Below are 23,289 nucleotides of genomic sequence, written 5' to 3'. Positions count from 1 at the left end.
TGTTATAACTAATTTGATTTTATGGTTTAGGCACTCCCTTAGGTCACATTTGTTTTCAATCAATTATCTACGATTTTGATCACTTGCATATTACCCACAGGAAGACAAACTTATTGAAGCTAGCTGTTGTCAGTGCACCAGACCAATGTTTAACGACATATATATTTATATGTCCCATGTTTAGGTTTATGCTGTTTTATGCACAGTATTTTCTACATATGTTTTGAATTTTCCTTTTATTGCCCAGTTTTCCTAGTACGTAAATGTATACTTTATGGCTTCTTATCAATTTGATCTCTGACCTTAAGTGTAATAAAGTTTCATGGACCAAATATGTATACTGCACGTGCATATTAAACAAAGGTTTTATCAAATAGTAGTTTTTCTACACGTTTTCTTATGCCCCAAATTGTTTTCTGATACGTGTTTTACGTCTTCTTATCAATTTGATCTTTGACCTTTCTTTGTAATAAAACTCCATGATCCACGCACGTGTTAATAATTGAACAGACTTGTGCTTTACAGAAAGTTGCCAAAGTTGAAAAGAAGTAACAGACTCAAGTACGCCGCCGGCGTACTTGAGTCTGTATTTTCACACATGTAAACCTGTTTAAAATCAAAAACAAAGACGACACTTGTTTAATCCAAGCTTGTCGCGCCATTTTGGTGTGAGTGTTTCTTCGAGGTGGTCGTTTCATTTTACATTTCACAAAAACCTGTTATCAGTATAATCAGAGACTAAGTTGAAATATGCCGTTTTCTGCCACAAAAGATTCTGAGTTTGGGGATAGTTATTATGATATTTCAAAGACGGAAAAACGTCTAATCAGGGCCACTCTCAAAACGTATGAGAATACTGGAACGTATGTGTTTCTGAAACTATTCAAGAAAGTTGACGACGACGATTACGAATTTCAACAACGGCTGTCACTGACTACAGAAGAATTTGATAAACTTGTTAAAAAGGCGCCAAAAATTAGGGAAACTTTTCCAATCAGTTCACAAGAAGCTGAATCTAAATCGAAGACTGACGGACCTTCTCCTGCTAAGAAGTCGAAATTTAGCACAACATAAAAGTCATGGTTGAGGCAATGTTTGAGCGTTCTCCTAGTTACTTCAAACAGTTTCAGAAACAGTTTAAATTTTTAGTCACTAATGAAAAAATTAACTTGTCAAGCGTGAAAAGTTTTGCAGTGTGTTCCCATTTCGATTCAGAATTTTGTCAGTTAACAACGACATCTACTAACCATTTTCATGTTCTGATAGATACAACAGAAGCAGCAACAAATTACGATGACATTTTCAAGCGAAACAAGGCTTTCCCCGTATCTTGTCTTTTCACAACTTTTCGATACTTGTTTTCATCAGCAGTGGATTTGGAGACAAAAGGCGATGTCTTTTTTAATTTGAAGTTAGCGGTTGATTTCAACATTAAGAACGAAGAAAAACCTGAGTCTGCAGCAACAGTGCGGAAGCGTTTACCAGCCATTGTTTCTTTATCACAACAGCTACAAACGAAAACTGCTGGAAACTCAAACAAAAATAATGGAAATATTGTGAAGCCAGTGAAAACAACGGTGGCGCAAAAGTCAGTGCACAACATGATTTTGCCGGTCAAGCAAACTCAAACAGACAATTTCAGTAGTGAAACTTTGCGTAGATTTGAATCAATTTTAACTGGTCCTCACTCTGGTGCTTTTTGTCAGATTATGGATATTTTTGTGAGTGGGTATGGAAATTTGAATATTGATACTGATGTGTTGTTCATTCGTTTTGTGTATGAAGAAAAAATTAAATTTTGAAAAAATTGAATTTCATTCAAACATTAGTAGTGTTAGGTCATCATCATATGAAGAGCAAACCGTATCAAATCATTATCACTCCATTTAACAATGGGCTGAACACTCCATTTAACTGAAAATAAGATGAGCAATATAAATACAAAAAAGTCCACATAGTTTTGAGTCTCGACTTTGTATGGGCTGGTTTTCTAGAACTTGACATAGCTGAACGTCTCCATGGGTAGAAACCAGTCTTCGATATAAATCCTTATAGAACAAAATTGGTTGCCCCTGAAGATCGGCAAAAATCAAATTCTTGTTTTTGACGCATAATAGGAGCCAATGTGTTCCAGCATTGTCAGACGTTGATGCATTGACTATTATCAATGAATTTGGTTGCAAAATTTTAGGGAAATTATTTGCTGCAAAGATACCAGAAATTTGTGCTTCAGTAGCTTGCAGCGCTGTATTAAATCATTTACTTCGTCTTCGTTCATTAATTTGTCAATATATGGTTTTTCGACACATGTCGTGCACTGTCAACGTAAATTGTACTTGTTTTTTCGCCAATTATAAAAATTTCAATATTCTTTGGAAGAGCCGCTGAGAACTTCAGTTCCACGGTTATTGAATGGTTTGTCAGCTCCGGGTGAATAAAATCATGGGAAGCCTGTTGCGTGCTGGTAAGGTCAAAAACCAAAAGGAAATGGCTGGGATACTCGCTCAGTTTAATTCCATGACCGTTGTCAATATAAACCAAGTCGGATATTGTGTTAAAATAGAGACGTTTATCGTCATCTGTTGATATTGGACTATCCGCTACAGGCAGTCCGTTGCGATAAATATATATTTGTTCGAGACCAAACTTCCGATAATGAAACGGGTTGAGCCTGTTATTGCCTAAGAAAGCTTCGTTAGTGTTTAAACAAATTGCAAGTATGCGAATTGGTTCCCGAGAGAAAATATCCTCTTGCTTCCAGCTATGGAGACCAGTTGAAGCCAAAAACGTTTTTGTTATGGTTTCGAAGTAGGGATAAGATGCGGGACTACTTAACAAGGTTTTTTCAATGGCTGACATAACGTCATCATTTAGCGTCATCTGGCGGACATACAAATTGGCCTCTAAAATTTCTACTTTGTAGTGTTTTGCAGGGTCATCGGACATGATGACAAAGTCATCAATAGAGCGTCTGAAAGCAATGCGAAGCGTAACACCGCTAAGCAGATGTCGATCACAGGTGAAGAAGTCAACGGCAACTTTTCCATAAAAAGCGCATTCGGCTGATTTTTTAACTAATTCTTTTCTCCTGTCAATTTCTGTTGTCGCTAACGTAGCCGGGTTCTCTTCGAATGTGTAGCCTTGACATGCTAGCCTTGTGTTTTTTGCGTCTTTGTTGTGTGAAAATTCGGTCTCGATAAAACTTTTATGCGCATAGTTCCCGTTGGCATTTTCAGACCAATTCGCGGCTCGTCCTATATTGCTTTGCCAACTAAAATTGCCAATTGTCGCGGTCTGCTCAACATTAGAAATCACGAAGACCAGCAGTGCTTCAGATATTGCTATGTAGCAGCATATCATCTGCATCATGGAATAAGTCTGGACAGAGTTGATCAGAACTACCAAACTGCCAAAACATCCCGAACCACTTACAATCAACCGGGAATTCATCAACCATTAGGTGAATTCGATATGCCTATGGGCTTTGAGGATATTCCTGAATTCGAAAAACTGAATGATGTTCAAGTTAATGTGTTTGGCTACGAAAACGGTCAACTTTTTCCTCTAAAAATTTCGTCATACGAATCCGAATTTGTAATGGATCTACTTTTGTTGTATGATCACGATCATCACTACTATGTACTGATTACTCACCTTGTAAAAGTCGTTTGCTACGTACGACGTATTGACTTTCGTTATTGTTATCGGATCTGTCGAAATTGCTTTTGGATATGTCGAGACTGCCTCGAAAGTTACAATGTGCACATGACTAACTGTGGCAACAACGCTCCCGCAGTTATTCACATGCCTTCAAGCGATCAAAACTCATACAAATTTACAAACCTCTCAGCAACTTGGTTCGTACCTTTAGTAATATATTTCGACTTTGAGTCCTTTCTTACACCCGTGTCAAGATGCAAAGGACCTAGTAGCAGAGCATTTACACAAGTAAAGGAGATTCATGAACCGTGTGGGTTTGCGTTAACAGTAATTGATCACCACTCTAGCAAACCAATTTTTTAACAAGTTGACAGTTCCGAGGACTGTATGGCTAATTTTGTGAAAGTGCTACACAAGCTTGCAAGAGATATCCGCAAGCAAAAAAGAAAATATCCGTTTTTCAAAGGCAACAGGCGAAGTTTGGACAAATCTCAAGCTACACAATGCTGGATTTGTGAGAAACCGTTTTCGGAAGTCGAAGACCCAGAAAACTCGATTGACTTAGACCATTGCCACTATAGTGGCAAATTTCTTGGGTGGGCGCATGAAAAGTGCAACCGAGCAAGGAGAAACATCAATTTCATTCCTGTCGTAGGTCATAACATACAAAATTATGACCTACACCACATTTGCCTAGCCCTAAACAACTGTGAACCAACAACGACCATCAGCGTCATACCAGCCACGGACGAAAAATACATATCTATGACCTTTGGTGTGCTCATTGACACATTTGTTAATGAAAAAGGGACAACGGTGAAGGTGTATGAATATCTACGGTTCATCGACTCCTTCAAAATGATGAATAGCTCACTTGAAAAGCTCGTGGAAATACTCCCGGCGAATCAATTTGAAAAAATGAAGTCAATGTTTCCGACGGTCTCGGGTGAAAATATTCAGCTGCTAAAACAGAAAGGCTACTATCCCTATTCGTATATGAGTAGTCGTGCCAAGTTCTCTGACACACAACTACCACCACTAGAGAAGTGGGGAAACACCTTAGACGGTGGCAATGTGAATATTACAGAAAGTAATTTAGCTCATGCAAGCAGGATGTGGGAAATTCTTAGCTGTGGAAGACTTTCAGATTACCACGACGCTTACTTAAAATTAGACTATGCACTAGTGGCCTGTGTCTGTGAATTTCACAGAGAATTGAGTTTTGCTACCTATAAGTTGGACTGCATGCACTTTTTTACTTTACCCAATATGGCCAAAGAGGCTTCATTGAGGATCTGCAAAGCAAATGTCGAGTTATTGACAGAGAGAGAACATCTAGATATGATCGAGCCTGCAATCCGCGGTGGCGTCACCTCTGTCTACGAAAACCGGCGCTTCATTGCTAATAACCAATAAATTCCAAACTACAATAGCACAGAAGATCATCAATTTGGTTTCTGTGTTGATGCGAACAATTTATACGGAGGAGTGATGCAACTTGAAAAACTCCCCCTCTCAGAGTTCGCATTCAACACAGAAGTTACAATTCAAGAGGTCCTAGACACACCCGACAACGCCAGCGTGGGATATTTTGTGGAGGTCGATCTTTCATACCCGCCAGGATTGCATGACGATCACCGGGATTTCCCCCTGGCGCCTACCAAGGACATTGTTGAAGAGGAGTGGTTGGGAGAATACCAAATTAATTTGAAAGAGCAACACAACCTGCCCACATCAAAAGTGAAGAAATTATTACAAACGTTTTTTGAGAAGGAGAGATATGTGGTTCACTACAAATTGCTCAAACTTTATATTGAACTTGGACTTGTAATCAAAAAAGTGCATAGAGTACTGCAGTTCCGCCAAGAAAGCTGGCTATCACCATATATTACGTTAAACAGTGAAAAACGACAAGTCGCATCTAATAAGTTCGAGGAGAACTTTTAAACGTTAATGAACAACGCTGTGTACGGCAAGAACTGCGAATCTAAGCGACGCCGCAGTAAAATTACAATCACGCGTAACGCTGAACAAGTGCTGAACGTAGTGTCTAAGTTCGAGTTTGACCGCTACATGATATTCGGTGAAAACATGGCTGCTTTGACGACACGCCCAAAATCTATCTTTTGGAACACTCCGACTATTGTGGGAGCCACCAACTTAGATTTGGCGAAATATCACATGTATTATTTCCACTATCGGGTCATGCGTCCAAACTTCAACTGTCGCCTATTATATAGTGATACGGACAGCCTCTTATATTCTGTTCAAAGTATAGACTTTTACAAGCAATTATCAGAAAAGCCGCAGTCAGTTCTGAGCCATTTCGATTTTTCAAACTACCCGTCTGATCATTTCTTGTTTAATGCCAGTAACAAAAAAGTAGTCGTTAAATTTAAGGATGATTTCGCCGGCAACTACATTACCGAATTCATCTGCCTAAAGCCAAGGCTATACTCCATTCTGTCAACAAGTAAGTTTATTCTCTTTGAAATCAATAATATTAGTCTTACTATAAATGTATATAATTGGTTAGTAAACATCTGGAACTTGTTAGTTTGTTTTGTTATTATATAGGGGATTAGTAAATAAAATAGCGCCTATTTTTTCTCATTTTCTTTCTATCTTTTCAGGTTGTAGAAAACTCTCAGCAAAAGGAGTGACGAAGGCTGCGCAACAACATCTACGGCACGCAGACTTTGTGAATACCCTGCTGTCAGGCAACAGTGTACGTGCAGAGAACACCCGGATTGTTTCTGACCACCACTCGTTGCGCGCAGTAACTACAAACAAAATCTGCTTGTCAGCGTTTGATAATAAACGCTACATACTACCCGATGGCATAAAAACCCTCCCTTTTGGCCACTATGAACTGGGCGATTATGCTATAGATGAAATCAATTGGAGCGACAACGATGTGGACTGGGATTATGAAAATTCTGGCGATTTTAGTGACTTACAGCTTAGTTCAAATCCTGACTGGGATAACAGTTTCGTTGTGCCACAATCGTCTCCAGAAACCAACACACAAAGCTCCAACACATGGCAGCCACCCGACCCTGGTTTTCTAGCTGCTGAGTTGATAAACGATTCGGATATTGAGAGCAATGATATAGTCGATTTTGATGCAAGTTCAGATGAAAACTCGATAACCTGTTTATTAATTTTGAAGCAGAGGAAGCCAGTGAAAGTGAGCCAGAAGAACCAGTGTTTAAAACTGCAAGGCGCTATTAGACTGTGTAATTAAATTTAATAGCGCCACACAAAACTGTACAAGTCTTGATTTTGCATGGAGTTAGGTATTTGGTTTTAATTTAAATTGATTGAGTGTTTTGAAAGCGCTAAGACTACTGAGAAAGCGGCAAGAAAGAAAGATTGGAATAAAGCGGAAAGGAAAGGTTTTTACATGTACAAACTGTTCAATCCCTCCTAACCTAATTCCCACTCATGATCACTCCCTATATTCCCATGTTTAGTATCGCATGAATACCCCCCGCTCTTAACGCTCTTATTATTTACTACTAACCTGTTTGCTTGACCGTTTTTGTGATTTTGTTGTAGAACATTCTTTGACTTCTTGAGCAACTTTTTCACGCTTGGGGTCCTTCCATTTGAGTGATTTCAATTGCTCTCATTCTGAAATAAAGTTTATTGCTAATGTAAAAGCGATTGTGAGCGAAAGGGAAGCAAAGTTTTTGTAGCGTAGTGGTTAAGATGCAATCTGTTATTCTGGAGTATGTGGGTTCGAACCCCTCAGGAATCAGAATTTTTGTAACCACTGAAAACTTTTAAGCCGCTTCCTCTATAAATAAATAGCACCGCCTATCGTTCGACAGCAATTTGTCTGACGTTAGTCGGTTTGTCTCATTTCTAATTTAGGAAAAGAATATAGTCGGGTTCATAGACAAAAATTCCTCCGGATTTCTTGAGTACTTGTGGCAGCTAATGAGAGGCTGTCCCATATGGCTCGTGGAGTGATATACAATGATTTATAGCATAGCTAAGAGGTGAAAAATATTCTACTAGATATTGTTGGAGACTTAATCTATTCATTTTTTTATTAGAGAGGTCAAATCAATGCAGCCTGGTCGCAACTCCCCTTCGGACGTGTTTCTGACCCTTTACAGAGATGTTTTGATTCCCAAACACAGTCCTCCAGTATTCAAAGAGTGGTTCACGCGAACATTCACAGACCCGACCTCGTGGATGCTAGCTCGCATGGCTTATTGCAGAACTGCAGCTGTCATGTCAATTGTGGGTTACATCTGGGGACTTGGTTAGTCTATTTTTGGGGTCCCTTTCAGATATATATTTTACTTTAATCCTAATGGCATCTTTTCCGTTTGTGCCCCCCCCCCCCCACCCCAGCTTAGTGGATGCATATTATTCGCACCCCCAGACGCACGTGCCATATTTTTAATTAATGATTTGCTATGTTATGGCACGTGTTATGTAATTGGGGGGGGGGGTGAATAACGTACTGGGGGGCACAAACGGAGAAGATCCTCCTAATGATATATTTGGAACAAACTTTAGAAAAAAGTTTGGAGACTTTATACTCAGAATTATTTCAGTAAAGTCTGGCCCTTCCCCAAGCACCGTAAATACATCCTGATGGTGGGGGGGGGGGGTATGCTGGGAAAGATTGGCAAATTGTGTTTTCAGAAGAAATGTCCAATGAAAGTATGCGTAATCGAATGTAAATATGTTTCAACTGATCTATCAAAAAATGTAAAATAGCATGCCGTGCTTCATGTCAGTTTTGCTTTGTATCTTACCTGACTTGTTTAATTAGGATCTCTTCCGTTTGTGCCCCTGCGCCCCAGTACGTTATGCGTCCCTCAGTTACAGAGCACGTGCCATTACATGGTAAATCATTAAGTAAAAATAAGGCACGTGCGTCTGGTGGCTACAAAAATATGCACCCACTAAGATGGTGGATGGGGGGGGGGGGCACAAACGGAAAAGATCCTTTAACTTTTTAAACCGTGTTTTCTTGATTGTAGACTCTGCTATCCAGCATAACCAGCTCAATCAATTACCATTTTTAAAAAGGACGTTCTGACAAGGAAAGTTCACAGCATCGTGTTCATGCGTTGCTTGAAGGATACTGTGAACTTTATATACACGTAAATACTTAACAACATATAACCAATTAGACCATTTACTTCAACTTTTTCAGGCGACCGCCACGGTGAAAACATTCTTTTTGACGCTCTGAACGGAGACTGTGTTCACGTTGACTTCAACTGCCTCTTTAACAAAGGCGAAGACCTCGAGTTCCCTGAAGTTGTTCCCTTCCGTCTCACCCACAACATGCTAACTGCTATGGGACCCCTGAAACATGAAGGTTTCTTCCGACAATCATGCGAAGTCACTTTACGGCTATTTCGAGAAAAATCCGATGCGTTATTGAGTATATTACGTCCATTTTTGCACGATCCGATTACGGAGTTTGACAAGAAGCAACGTGGCAAGGATCCGAGATCGAGCTCCTCGTCAAGTCATCGAAGTAACGCAGAAGTTTATTCGGGTTCCGACGTCACAGAAATTAACCCGAAAGCGCAAGAGACTATCAATCGTATTTGTGAACGTCTTCAAGGAAAGATTCGTGTGAGGGGGTCGCGTGATTTTCGTAGCTTGCCTTTATCAGTCGAAGGTCAAGTTGAAAGCTTGATCTCAGAAGCGACAAATGAAGAGAATTTGAGCAGAATGTATTTGGGATGGGCCGCATTTCTCTAAGAAAAGATCTCTCATCCTTATTTTAATAAGTTAACAATATTATCAATTAAGTTCTGAAAACTGTTAACTAAACTTTATTTATTGATTAATTATGGCTTGTTAATGTTAATATTTGTTTTAATTCGGTCGTTGCTTGAAATTGTTTGTAGTTTTTGATCAGAACTTGTTTAGTTGAAATTATTTTGCAGTTTTTTTTAACTTTTCGTGTTAGTGAATCGTGCATCAAAACATGTGCAACGTGTCAATTTTTGAATTTAGTAGATAAAGTTAATGCTGGCGTTAAGTTCTAATTGCTCTCCAACGAATTTTCAAGCAATTAGGTAGTCGTGTGTGTCGCCTTTGCTCATACTTCTCGTTTGATCGATAAGGCTTTTGGGTTGGAATTTCTGTCGTATTTTTAATTGCTCTCAAACGAAGTTTGTAGCAATTATATTAGTCCTGTCAGTCTTTATGCGATTTTTCGCTTGACCGATTTTTCGTCTGACGCTTGACTTTTCGTCCTCAAAAACGGGATAAACAGGTAGCGCCCAGCGGGCATTAAGTGCTCTTAGAGCCTTTCAGCTCTGTCTCAGCTCAAACTGTTTTGGAGATTTATACTTATACTAATTGTGTGAAGGGCGGTTCTTAGAGGTTGAAGACAGCCCCACTGTTGACCCCCCCCCCCCCCCCCCCCCCTATTGAACACACTCCACCTACCCCAGTGTCGCCCCCCACCCAAGTGTTGCCCCCCAATCAGCCCCCTGTGCACCCCCCTCCCGTGTCTAGTTAGTGACGAACAACCGCTTGCTAAAAACGCAATTTTATAAAATTTTGCTATTTTTTAAATGGAATGGTTTCAACATTTAAACATCACGAATTTTACCAATCTTTTGACAAAACGTGCAATTTTTTCAAATTTGACTTTTTTTTCAAATTTGACTTTTTTTCCTTATTCAGGTCTTTCCAGACCCAGGGGGCCAGAAAACATCCTATGCGTTTTGATAATACGGTACTGACAAATTTTTAGTGGTCATGAAATAGTTTTTCATTTTTTTAATGTCACACATTTTTGCAATTTTTTTTTATAAAACTTGCTTTTTTTCAAGTTTTTTTAAAAAATTTTTGTTGTCTTTTTATTTTTCCAGCCTTAAGAGCCAAGGAACCTCCTCTAGGGTTTGAAAATAGGTTATTGAATATTTTCTAGAGTAAATGGAATGTCCTGCAAGATTTTAACATGACGAATTTTAGCATATTTTTGATATTTTTTGCGATTTTTTTTACTTTTATAGTCATTATTAGTTTTTTTGAGCCTCAAGGGTTAAAAAAGCCTCCTATAAAGTTTGATAATAAGTTACTGGAAATTATTTATTGGTCATGGGTTAATATCACAAGTTTTAGCGATTTTTCTCTATAAAATTTGCAATTTTTAAAAAGTTCTTTGAAATTGTTTGTTATTTTTTAGGTTTCTTTTCTCAAAGTCCACGGAACTTCTTCTAGGGTTTGATAATATGTTACTGCAAAATTTATAGATGTAATGGAATGTTCTTAAAAATTTTAATATCACGAATTTAAGCAATTTTTTAAAATATTTGCAATTTTTTCATGTTTTTGAATTTTTTCCGGCAACAGAGGCCCTGGGACTTCCTCCAATGTTTGATAAAATGCTGCTGCATAGTTTCTAGAGTTAATGGGATGTGATCAATTTTTCTCCAGTTTTCGTAATATTTAGATAACATTTAAACTTTTCACATTTTTGGAAATTTTTTGTTCCAATCGTATGGATCTTTGAGCCAGTGAAACAACTTTTTCAGGCTTGAAACAGGGATACTGGATAGTCTCTTGAGACAATGAAATGGTTCTTAAGATAATAATTTCTTGAATTTTAAGAGATTTTGTTAAAACTTGTAATTTTCCAATTTTTTTTCAATATTTTTTTCCTTTTCTGAGTTTAACGACCATTACTGGCCAACGAAACTTTTCAAGTCTAGGAGATGGGTTACTTAGTAGAACTTTCGTGACAAAAAATGGTTTTGATTTTTTTATTGCGAAGTTTAAAACTTTTTTAATTTTGCCTTCTATTAAAGGTTTGAAAACTAGAATTTGCAGTGTCGAATCCAATCATTGAAGATATTCCTGTCTCCTCTCTTTCGGTTAGGGTTCCTTTCCTTCTCTTTCTCGTTCACGTTTTATCTCTCTCTCTCTCTCTCTCTTGTTGATTCCGCACTTCAGCTGCTGTTACGTGGCGCAATGTCACCATCTCTGATCCTCATTATCAATGAGTTGTTAAATTTTTTTTTATCATAAATGATCTAACAGGCACTTTTAGGAAGCCATCGTTAATTGCTCTCAAAAGCAATTTGTAGCAAATATATTAATCCGGTTTGTCTTTTATGCAATTTTTCGCTTGGCCGATTTTTTGTCTGACTCATTTGACTTTCGTATTCAGAGACGGGATAAAGAGGTAGCGCCCTGAGGACACTAAACCGTGGCTAGCTGTTGACGAAGTCGGTTAGGGTTCCTTTCCTTCTCTTTCTCGTTCACGTTTTATCTCTCTCTCTCTCTCTCTCTCTCTTGTTGATTCCGCACTTCAGCTGCTGTTACGTGGCGCAATGTCACCATCTCTGATCCTCATCATCAATGAGTTGTTAAATTTTTTTTATCATAAATGATCTAACAGGCACTTTTAGGAAACCATCGTTAATTGCTCTCAAAAGCAATTTGTAGCAAATATTAATCCGGTTTGTCTTTTATGCAATTTTTCGCTTGGCCGATTTTTTGTCTGACTCATTTGACTTTCGTATTCAGAGACGGGATAAAGAGGTAGCGCCCTGAGGACACTAAACCGTGGCTAGCTGTTGACGAAGCCAACCGCTCGCCGGTCGTTTGAGAGCAATTTGCCCTACGTAAGTCGGTTATGTTTAGATTTTGCGTGATATAAATTGCTCTGTCATTCATAATTTTAATCAGGCGAACAAAATTGGTCGCAGTTTGCTACTAAAAGTTGAATCAAATGTGCACGAATTTTGTTTTCCTATTTTTTAGAGTTATATTTCCTATATTTATATTAATGGTACGTAGTTATATGCATAGTTAATAGGCATGATGTTGCCTCACCATACGTCATCTAATTGGAGCTAAATATAAACAAGGAGGCTCATTAATGTTGGTTCGAACATTATGTTCCGAAAATCATCCATAATTTGGACTTAATTGTCTACCAAATGGAGAAGAGATAGGAAACAATCAAAAATTCATTTTGATCTAAAACAACTGACACCTAATAATTGGCGCCTATCGTTAATGAGACTAAACTACATGTTCACAGAAATAAGAAATGTTGATGGCTGGGACTATAAACGTATATTTTATTAATAGCCGCCGTCAGCCTCTCAAACGGCTATTATTTAGGCGCTCTCCTTTTTTTCAATTCGCTTTACCTTTTGATCACGTTCTTGTTTTACTTACGTCACGACTTTCACGTTTGACTTCTGACTTACCTCACTGTGTTTCAACTGAATGGTTCTTAAATCCATTCATTCAATGAATTACGCAAGTGAATACAGTCAAGGTCAAAAGAGCAAAATCAAAAGCTATGGGTTAAACCGATAAAGACCGGTCATTAAGTGAGAATTAGGTTATCAAAGTTCAGTAGAGTCTTTGCTAGCTGATAATAATTTTAAGCTTATTAGATTTCAGTTTGGAAGCTGAGTTAAGTATAGTTTTAGAATCCAACCGAAACTGCACGCGGAATTAGAACACTTTGACACTGAAAAAATAGAAAAAAATTTGGTCAATTTATCTTTTCGTTTTTCTTTTTCTGTTTCATTCCCGATTTGCATCAAGCGCGTCAACGGCGGCTATTTTCCGGCAATCTGCCGGCTATGTTTGTGCATCTTTTCATGTGTATTTAATTTTCACCGATCCATTGAATTTGCCCATCTGTTTTCCCTGCAATTAACGTTGCCCCGCAATACGTCATCTAATTGGAGCTAATTATAAAACTCGTTAATGTTGGTTTGCATTTAATATTCCGACGTTTATTCATTTTTGACGGCTATTCGTGAAAACAAAATTGTTGCAAATTCAAACCAAATAATAAATTGAAAAATGCCATATGAGAGGGCTGATGAGACCTGCCAATAATGACACTAGGAGACAGGAAAAAAAAACAACAAATAATAATTATTGCCAAAGATCTATGTTTTTTTTTCAAAAAAAGAAAGTGTTGAAGCTGTATTTGTGGTTCTTTTTGTTCCCTTTTCTCTTATTCCCTATTATGACAGGTCCCGTTTTCGCTGAAATGGAGCCATATTTGTATTACAGTGAAGCATAACTGGGACCTTTTTTAAAAGCAACATGTGAAAAGATAATAAAAGGTCTTCCTTCTTCGCCAATGGGACCTGTCATTAATTTGAGTGTGACAAGACACTAAAAAAGAAGAGAAACAAATAACGGCAATTCTTCATTTTTTTGTAGATTCGCAATAAAGTCAAGAAAACAAGTTAATACATAAAATAGCCAGACAGAATAATTTAGTTACACAAGAAAGAGAATGGGACCTATCATAAATGAGACTAAGCAACATGTTAACAAAAACTAGGCTCACATATACCTCTTTAGAAAGCCAAGAGTTAGCAAGAGTTTGCAACTAAAAGTTTGCAAAAAACTCTGGAAACCATAACAATTATGAGCTACTCTCAAAAAGCCCATTATATGGGGCCATATTTGATTGTAAATGGGATCTTTCATTAATGAAGTCTTGATATGAAAGCTTGTTTTCCTGTAATTGACATTTAAAAAAATCGTGTAAAATTTTAAGAATTCGGTGCGCTCATACAATCCGACTCCTTTTGAATTTGAAAAGCACGATGAGACCAAAACTAATTTTATTATCGCTGCATGTCTAACAAAAACAAATAATTGGTCCATATGTAAGCGTACTACATAATTTTATCCAATAAAATACGTCAAATTTGAAATGTTCACAAAACTTTAAACCTCGTTAACTCCTCATAAGAAATTTAGAAAAACCTTTTTAATTTCAAAATCTTGACTTGAAGGGCTTTCTAATGATACCTTTCACAACTCTTTACGATGAATATACCTATCGGTCAAAATTCACTGAATTTTAAAAACCTTTATATTGCATTTAGTTCAACCCACACCAATGATTTTTGTTGAATAAAAGTTATTTTAGATTTGAGTTGATGTTTGACCAATTTGTGATTGCATTTGCTGATCTGTGAGGTTTCTCATTTTCGAACAAGCATGCTGCGTGGGCGCTCTTTTTATCGAAGCTTTAATCGTTCCTTCGAACATCGAAAGTTCCTCAAGAAAAGCCAGTCATGCGCGTTGTTTGTTCGACTAAGTCATGACAATAATGACTCAAAACTTACGATCAAGTCTAGAATCGAAACTAACGGTGCTTCAAATACGAATTCGTTAAATTCGGTCGAAAAGTCGTTGGGCGAGCATGAAGAAGAATCTGAATTGCAATCGTTGGCTGATAAACGTAAAGTTTTGAAGCCATACAGTCGACAGAAGCTGCTTGACATTTACAGAAAGAAACTTATATACGCTAATAGCAACAGATTGACCAACGAGAACAACCACAAGCTAAAAGAATCTAAAAAAGCTGGACATACTGCTTTGCATCGTGATCTAATTCGAGTTGGTGAACAGCTTTCAGACGCTGTTAACGATGTCGACTGGAACAATGCGATTGTGTTTTTGCAAAGTATGATCGAGAAAAATCCCAGAATGCCGCCTCTTGATGAAAAACTCCTCCTGGAAGCCAAGAACCAGCTGAACGAGGAAAAATATTCGAGCGAAGAGCGTCGCGCCTTCTTTTTCTGCACCCGACATATCAAGGCAGTGGACGCCGCATTTGAGAAGGCTTTAATTGGTATTCAAACATGCTCGATGACCAATAAAATGCCTTTGGCATTGCCAAATATCACGAAAGCGCTCGGAAAGTTGGCTCTTGCGAAAGAGAAGATTAAAGCTCTAGACCCGACATTTGATTTGTCGTATTTTGACTCGCCGAAATTTTATCACGTGATAACACTGTTCGTGCGTGCTGTCACGCGTTGCGACCCCAGACGGGCGTACGCCGACTGGGCTGTAAAGCTAATGTACAGCAGATATTTCATACCTACGAATGATCTGCTCTTGTCTGTCTTATTGTTGCTCAGTCGTATCGGAGAAAATCCTGAGAACCATTTACTAAGATTTGTGTTCAACAAATTTGTGAAAAGTGTTTTGGAAAGCGATTTCATAACTCTAAATGACGTCACTATTTTTTCAAAGGAAGACCTGAAACTACTTTTTGATGACGTGGTTCCAAAATTGACGGAGTATTATAGAGCTAATGAGGGGTTGGAAAGAGCGGACGAGTTTTTGAAGAAGTTACCGTCACCGAACGATGTGGGGCTGTTATTCAGTGCTCATCAGAAAAAGTACAGCATGTTAGATGAAAATGATAAATGCGCGCCATATAATAAAGATAATTTACCTCCCCAGTTAGACCTATCAAATTTAATGTCATACAACGAGCTAATACGAAATTTTAGACGTCAGTTAAACAGGGAATCCATGATAAATATTTCCATGGATTCGTTGGAAAATTCGACCCTTCCAAGTATGGCCGAGCCAAATAAAACGGGTGCTAGGTCCTCTGATACAGTTTTGAACAAAGAGCTCGAGCTAATTTTAGACAATTGGCGAGAAAATTTGTACTCGGAAATCGAAGAGGAGTTGCATTCGAGAAAAGACGCTGCAAGTTTGGGTCGTGATATGTTCCAAATTCTACAGGTTCTGGATTTGAAAGTGCTGATTGAACAATTGATAAACATCGCTTTTTCGATCGGAGGCTGCGAAACGTCTGTTCCCTTTTTTGAACTGTACACCAAAATTGAGGAATTTTTGTTCAACAGTTTTTACCACCAGTATTTAACGGGAATGCAGTACATTGATAAATTAGAGCTTATTTACCCTCAATTTGCAAGGCTGTTCTATGAAAGTGAATTATCGTGCCAGTGTACAGCTGGGGAATTGTGGACCGAATTGCAATTATCCCGGCCGGATTTGGGTCCAAGAATTCACGCTTTTCCCGAAGTGTGGCCACGACGGGTTTGTACGGCAGTTTCGAAGTATTTAGTTCATCTCATGATGAAAAAATGTCAATTGCCGATTCATTTTGTGCAGAATTTTATCAATCAGCAACCGCAGGCGTCATTCAATGACATGGGAGGCATCTACCTGTCAACAAACTCGAAAGATGGAGGCTGGCGAATGGTTCCCTGCTTTTCGTTCCGCTATGTCACAGTTGTCCCAAAACACGCTCGGAAACTCACAACCAGCCACACGCATTTGCATGTCACCCCGTATACCTACTTCTCGAAACTTGTTCGAAAGCTGAACCGAAGCAAAGTTGTAATGCTGGCGACTTCGGTACCCTCACTGGTTCCCCCGGTTCCCTGGGTTGGGCAAAATCACGGGGGGTATCTAGCAAGTCCAAGTCAGTTTATGCGTGGAACCGTAGATGAAACATCAGACTCAAATATGGGACAGTTTAAAAGAAAAGTGGCTGCCGGGCATTCTGACGTCACTAATTTTATGGATTGTGTGTATACTTTTTCTTCAGTGCCGTGGGTCATAAACAAGAATATTCTAGAAGTTCTAACTACGTTGTTCCGATCCGGTGGAAGTGTCGAATACGATATTCCGCTTTCAGAAGAGGCGTGTGAAAAATACTACGAGGAAAATCCGCCGTGGGATGATATGACGGGCGAGTTGACGCCGTATTACAAGTGGACTCTACTTCAAAAATTGACACGAGAAAACTTTTCCCTAAGAATGACTGTTTTGTATCAATTAAGTATCGCTCATTTGCTCAAAAATGAAAAAGCATTTTGGATGCCTAGCAACATTGACTTCAGAGGCCGCTGCTACGATCTCCCACCTGTTTTCAACCATATCGGAGACGACAAAACCCGATCTTTGTTCCTTTTTGCCCAGGGCAAACCCTTGGGTCCAAAAGGGCTAAAATGGTTGAAACTTCACATGGCGAACTTGACTGGAGCTTGCAAAAAGATGGCCTACGATGAACGCTTAGCTTTCATTGATTCACAGATGGATCTGATTTTGGATTCGGCTCGAGATCCCTTAGGAGGTCTCAAATGGTGGTCAATTCAGGACGAACCATATCAAGCTCTTGCATGTTGTTTCGAGCTCTCAAAAGCTATCAAACATCCTGAACCCGAGAAGTATGTTTGCCATTTTCCAGTACACCAAGACGGTTCGTGTAATGGGCTGCAACATTACGCTGCGTTAGGGCGGGACATTAGCGGGGCTAAAAGCGTCAACGTTTTACCATCCGACGTCCCACAAGATGTCTATCAAACAGTTTGCGACAGTGTTGAGCTGAAACGCCAAAATGAGAAAAACGAGAAGTATTTATACATTGCAAAACGATTAGAAGGATTGATTAGCCGAAAGGTCGTTAAGCAGACGGTAATGACTCAAGTTTACGGTGTCACTTATTATGGTGGATTGTTGCAGATCAAAGCTCGTCTTAAAGAGTATGATAGTCTGAAGGGAAGTGATTTAACAGAAGCCACGTCTTACGTCACTCAGTTAGTTTTCGGAGGAATCGGAGATTTGTTCACATCAACTGCCAAAATCAAGCAATGGTTGCGAGATATCTCTTACGAGCTCACACAATCAGGAATTCCAGTTGAGTGGGTTTCTCCCCTAGGTTTACCCATTGTTCAGAGCTACACCAAGAAAATGACCCAGACTAAAATCCAAGAACATGGTATGGTCCAGTCTGCTAGCAAGTCTTTCGCCAGTGCAAATGTCGTCCGGGCACCAGATTCGACCAAGCATCGGAACGCATTTCCGCCCAACTATATTCATAGTCTGGATGCTACGCATATGTTGCTAACGAGCCGGTCTTGTTTCAAACAGGGTGTTAGTTTCGTTCACGTACACGATTGTTTTTGGACGCATGCTTCAGATGTTGATAAAATGAATGAAATATGTCGCGAAGAGTTTGTGAACCTTCATAAGTTGCCTTTACTGGAAAATTTTGCAGAATATGTGGCTGCAAATTTACTGCCCCAAGTTAAGGATGAAAGTCGGAAAGCTAAGTTGACAAAATTGCTCGGCAAGATTCCTCCTGTGGGAGACTTAGACTTGAATCTGGTGAAAGATTCAGTTTTCTTTTTCTCTTAACAAATAAGCTCTATCTATAAATGTACAAAGCTTAATAAAGTCTTCTATTCTACTTATTAAAGACCAAGTTATTTTTGTGCTAAAAAGTTGTTCAAAGGTTTGAATTCGTTATAAAAAGTAAGAAGCTTATTGGGCATCTTTTAGGCCCTTAGTCGCACGTGCCATTATGATTTTTTAACATAGTAACGCGCTGTATAACAACACACAATTTGTAAACGGGGACATAAAAACACATGGGGGGTGCAGAGTAGATACAAAATTATGAATAATCAACGATGATATCAGCTTTAAAATTTGTACATTGAAATTAGCTGAATAAAATAGCGCTATATGCTGTAACAAATGTTGGTTCGTACATGAAAATAGATTTTTCAATTGCCCCGAATTTGAAATTGTCGATTTTCAGCATTGACGTCAATGAAGTTTAAAAGGTAGCTAAAGAAACTATAAATTGGATTGATTTTGATCATAATTTTGGTCCAAAATTAATGGTACTGAGTGGATAACGAAAAATCTACCCGAAATTGCTTTTTCATCGTAAAATATTTAATTTGAGGACATAATATAGAACTGTAAAAATATCTTAGCGAGCGTTTTTGGTTTATATTAAGAATTTGAGAATTTTTGAGTACGCTATTCGGCATAGCTCAAGGGTGTTGAACAGAGTTGCTTGCTGGGGAAATGTGGAGTTTTATATAATTTTTTTGACTTTTTTTGTTTGTTGAAATTGTTAGGAGTCCATTGGGGACTCGTTGATCGCAGCTTGTTCCAAAATTATTCGGTAATTTTGCAAGAGTTTTTTCTGAATAGTTTTCCCATGTCCTTATTTGCGTAGACGTCGAACTTGTTTCCGGTTCATTGAATTAACAATGGATTCTTTGTTGGCTTATTTTTCATTTTTAGAGAAATTTCTGCTGCTTTTTATGTTCTCATTTCTAAATTTTTGAATTTTTTTCTTTTTCGTTTTTGGCCATAACTATTAAATGACTGAAAAATATATTACAAGCTCTCTAGAAATTTCTGGAGCTGGAACCCGTGCAGAATTTGGGCTAAATTTCTGCTGCTGATATTTTGCATTGCAAGTCTTTTAGGTGCCAATTTTTTTTAAAAAAATGAATCTGCTGTTTTTTTACCGCAAAGTCCAAACTGAAAGTAGAGCAGGGACCATGAGTTATAGATTTTGTTACGCGGAATTTTGAATTTACTTTATTAGAATTTTTTTCCAGTTGTTCATGCAACACGGGTTAAACAGGTAGCGCCTGGAGGGCATTAAGCGCTTTTAGAGCCTTACGCCTTAATAGTCTCTAAGTATGCGATTCACCGAAAATGTTTTGAGGAGACAATTTCAAGTTTGAAAGGCGGTTCTTAGTCGTTGACCCCCTCTGTCAGCCCCGAAAAAACCCGTCCACCCTCCTCCAACCCGGTGATTCGGACCCCCTGATCATGTAGCTCTCCCACAACCCTACCACTATCTCTCGCCAGTCGTTTGAGAGCAATTCGCCCGACGTTGGTCGGTTGTTAATCCTCATTATTGGTTAAATTGTTTCAGATCTGAAAATGCCTAGTGTAGCTTTGCTTACAACTTCTTTCAATTTAAAACAGTCTCTTATTGATGACATTAAAAAAGCAGGAAACGACTCTAAAGCATCGCAGCAATTAATTGACGACTTGATTCTGAATGAAAAAATCACTGAAGTTGTTTCAAAAGACGACAAAGACCACCCATGGTCAAAGTCGACTCAAAATGGAGGTCAAAAAAGTACGTCGACTCGAAAGGGACCTGTCGGGTTTATGGTCTTGGGTGTCCGAAATACTGCGGCGCCCAAAGTTAGCCCTGAAAACAACTTCGCTCCTAGAATGCTGAAGATTACGGTTAGCGATGGGTACCATACTTACCACCTGGTTGAGGTCGAGTTTATAAAACAGCTTAGCGTTGATACTCCTCCGGGTACTAAAATAATTGTGGGCGGAGAACTTACGGTTCGGAACAATTTGGTTCTTTTGAAGCCAAGTAATGTCCAGTTTGTTGGCGGTCGAGTCGATGAAATGTACGAAAAGTGGCTTCTGACTAAAGATTTTGGCGCGAAAAGTAACCGGGATTCTGGTGCTCCTAAATTTGTGCCTTTTGGACATAAAATTGACAATTTGAACATCGCGAATCAAAAGAAAAGTGACGAGAAAGAGAAGGAAAATGATGCTGACAAAACTGAAAATGATGCTAAGTTTGATGCAGCTCGCGATCAGAATCTTGAAGCAATTAAACAGCTGAAAAATGAGCAAAAGAGTTACTCAGGAGGCGCTACTGCTCAATTGCCCGGTGAGCTTTTGAGGTCAAACCGGAATCGAACCGAAGGAAATGATAATCATGGAGGTCGAGGTGGTGGTGGTTCGGGTGCCGTTGGAAACCCTCCGCGAGGACCCGAAGCTGAGTTTGAGGGTTTCGGACGAGGTCGTGGTGGGGCTCGAGGTGGCCGACGAGGTCGTCGAGGATCCGATGCGGAATACGAGGAAGGTCCCGACGATGTGAAATTCAAAGCTCCAACCCAACAGGCTTCTTTGTTTGACATCATTCAGAATAAAATTGACGATATGACAGTCCAAGACGTAGAATTTGACCCCCCGGATCCGAATCCAGCACCCAGTGTTAATAGAAATCAGGGATCCAATAGCCGAGGTTCAGGTCACGCTAATTACAGAACAGAAAGGGTTTCCTTCAATCGACAGGGTAATAGAAACGAAAACATAGGTCAGCAATTTCAGTTCGATGAAAGAGATCGTAATGCTATGAGGTCTGCGAGCCATCGCGGGTCGTCAAGAGGTTATGGATCTGGTCCGGGAAGAGGTCAAGCAAGAGATAGTGACCGTGATCGAGAGCGCAATAGTTACAGCAACCGTGGACATGATGGTCGACAACATAATTCGGGAAGGACTCGAAATCAAAATGACTTCGAAAATTATGATGATGGCTACCAGAACTATGATAACTACCCTGAGCCGGGCTATGATATGAACCCTGGACCTGGACCGAGAAGTCACCAGAGGAATCGAGGAGGTGGTAGTGGCTTCAATGATCAGGCATACCAAGCCCACATCAATATGAACATCGATTATCATGGTCATCAACAACAAATGGTGCCAAATTACCACCCCAACTTTGACCCCAATATGCAGTATTACGCTAACGGACCACCTAACATGATACCAGGTGGATACCAGTTTGACATGGGTTATGATGACGATGGCTACCCTGCCAGTAATACTGGTCGAGGTAATTTTGGTGGCAATTCGGCTTTCGGGCGCGAGTTCAGACCCCGAAGTAGAGGCGGAGGTGGAGGCGGAAGGGGTGGTGGAAGATACAATGCAAATTATTACTGACTGAATCACAAACTTCAGATATTGAAACTAACAGTTGGATTAATATCTTAATTTAAAGGGTATTGAACAATCTTTTTCGTGAAAAAAAAATCGAAAAAATCTTTTTTTTTGAGATTGATTGTTTGCTATAGACAGGTCAAGAATATTACGGTTAGCAGGTAAAAACCGGCTAATGTAACTCATGTCAAACTATTTACTTAGAAACATCCTAAACATGCGCATAAATGCGAAGAGAAAATCCATTGATAAATTTAGATCGGTGCCAATAATCGTTTAAAAATAATTAACTTAGCGAAGTATGATTTTTTTTCTAAAATAGCTATTGTCAATTAGTCACATATCAGTAGGCGTTGAGCGCATAGCCAGTTGTTAGCTTAAATATACAATGATGGGGTATAATGGAAAAGAAACAACCTTTTAACCAATCTCATCATTACGTGGTCGATGTGCGAAAAGATATATTTCAATAAATTTTGACTTTTGTGAAAACAAAACCGTTTTGAGAGTGTAATTAACCTGAAACTTCAAAACTGAAAACAAGTTTTAATAGTAATAATTTGAGACCAAATTCAAAGTCTTAATTGTTCTTGTGAATAGTGATCTTGGTAATTGCAAAACCGCTAATTGCGTTCTTAGTCCAAATAGTATCGAGGGGAAATTTCTGAAATTAATTACCAGTTAGGCCTGCTTTCAGTTTAGTAGTTAGATGCTGAATCCGTGGGAAAGGGCAATTTTTAAGCAAATTTCAACAAAAATTGCGTATTGTTACTTGTTTCCACATACGCTAACAACTCTTCTCTTGTATTAAGACATGGGCCATGAAAATGCGTGACAAAGTCGATTATATGCACTCGATTTGTTGGTCATAGGCAACGTTATGATGAAACGTCAAAGGTATTGGACTGTGAAGCAGATCACTTGTGTAATATAGAGTTTTTATCACTTAAGGCAAAATCCCCTGCGTACAAGCATGCACACACCAGAGGTAAGATTTTCCAGAAGTCACTTTGGTAGGACACGGGGAAAATTTTTGACTACTGCAAAAGACAGCAAACATAGGTACTTTAGTGCTATGGCATTGAGATAAATTAAAATCAGTTTTTTTTGTTCCAATCTCCTGCAGGATTTGAGGGTAAGAAAGTTATTGTTGTTTTTTTACGAAGTCAATTTTCGGCGGTTGTTATCTTTTGCGACAAGATAACAAAAATGGTATATATAAGCTCATTAAACCAAGCGATCATTGGATGGAGCTTCAAATGTTTCGTTTCGCGATGAAAAAGAAGCGCTCAGGAAATT

General features: G+C 38.9%; 3 protein-coding genes across 3 annotated transcripts in view; all 3 read left to right on the top strand.

The window, feature by feature from the left end:
* LOC142342580 (serine/threonine-protein kinase atr-like) overlaps positions 1-9,594 on the top strand; it is a 29,527-nt gene extending 19,933 nt beyond the window's left edge. The window contains exons 2-3 of the mRNA XM_075393956.1: positions 7,725-7,936; positions 8,843-9,594. Of these exons, the coding sequence (XP_075250071.1) occupies positions 7,725-7,936; positions 8,843-9,402 (772 nt within the window). The 3' untranslated portion in view covers positions 9,403-9,594. The remainder of the gene's footprint in view (positions 1-7,724; positions 7,937-8,842) is intronic.
* A 4,987-nt stretch (positions 9,595-14,581) lies between these two features.
* On the top strand, positions 14,582-18,670 carry LOC142342579 (DNA-directed RNA polymerase, mitochondrial-like). The gene has a single exon (XM_075393955.1). The coding sequence runs from the start codon at positions 14,650-14,652 to the stop codon at positions 18,616-18,618; it is 3,969 nt and encodes a 1,322-aa protein (XP_075250070.1). The 5' UTR covers positions 14,582-14,649; the 3' UTR covers positions 18,619-18,670.
* A 1,501-nt stretch (positions 18,671-20,171) lies between these two features.
* LOC142342075 (uncharacterized) lies at positions 20,172-22,063 on the top strand. The gene has a single exon (XM_075393255.1). It carries the CDS (start codon positions 20,176-20,178, stop codon positions 21,991-21,993), a length of 1,818 nt encoding a protein of 605 aa, XP_075249370.1. The 5' UTR covers positions 20,172-20,175; the 3' UTR covers positions 21,994-22,063.
* Positions 22,064-23,289: the final 1,226 nt, after the last annotated feature.

Source organism: Convolutriloba macropyga, chromosome 7, assembly GCF_964194025.1.
Source record: "Convolutriloba macropyga chromosome 7, txConMacr16.3, whole genome shotgun sequence".
NCBI classification, from domain to species: Eukaryota; Metazoa; Xenacoelomorpha; order Acoela; family Convolutidae; genus Convolutriloba; species Convolutriloba macropyga.
The sequence above is the reverse complement of the archived record's forward strand: the minus strand, read 5'-3'. Positions and strand labels throughout refer to the sequence as shown.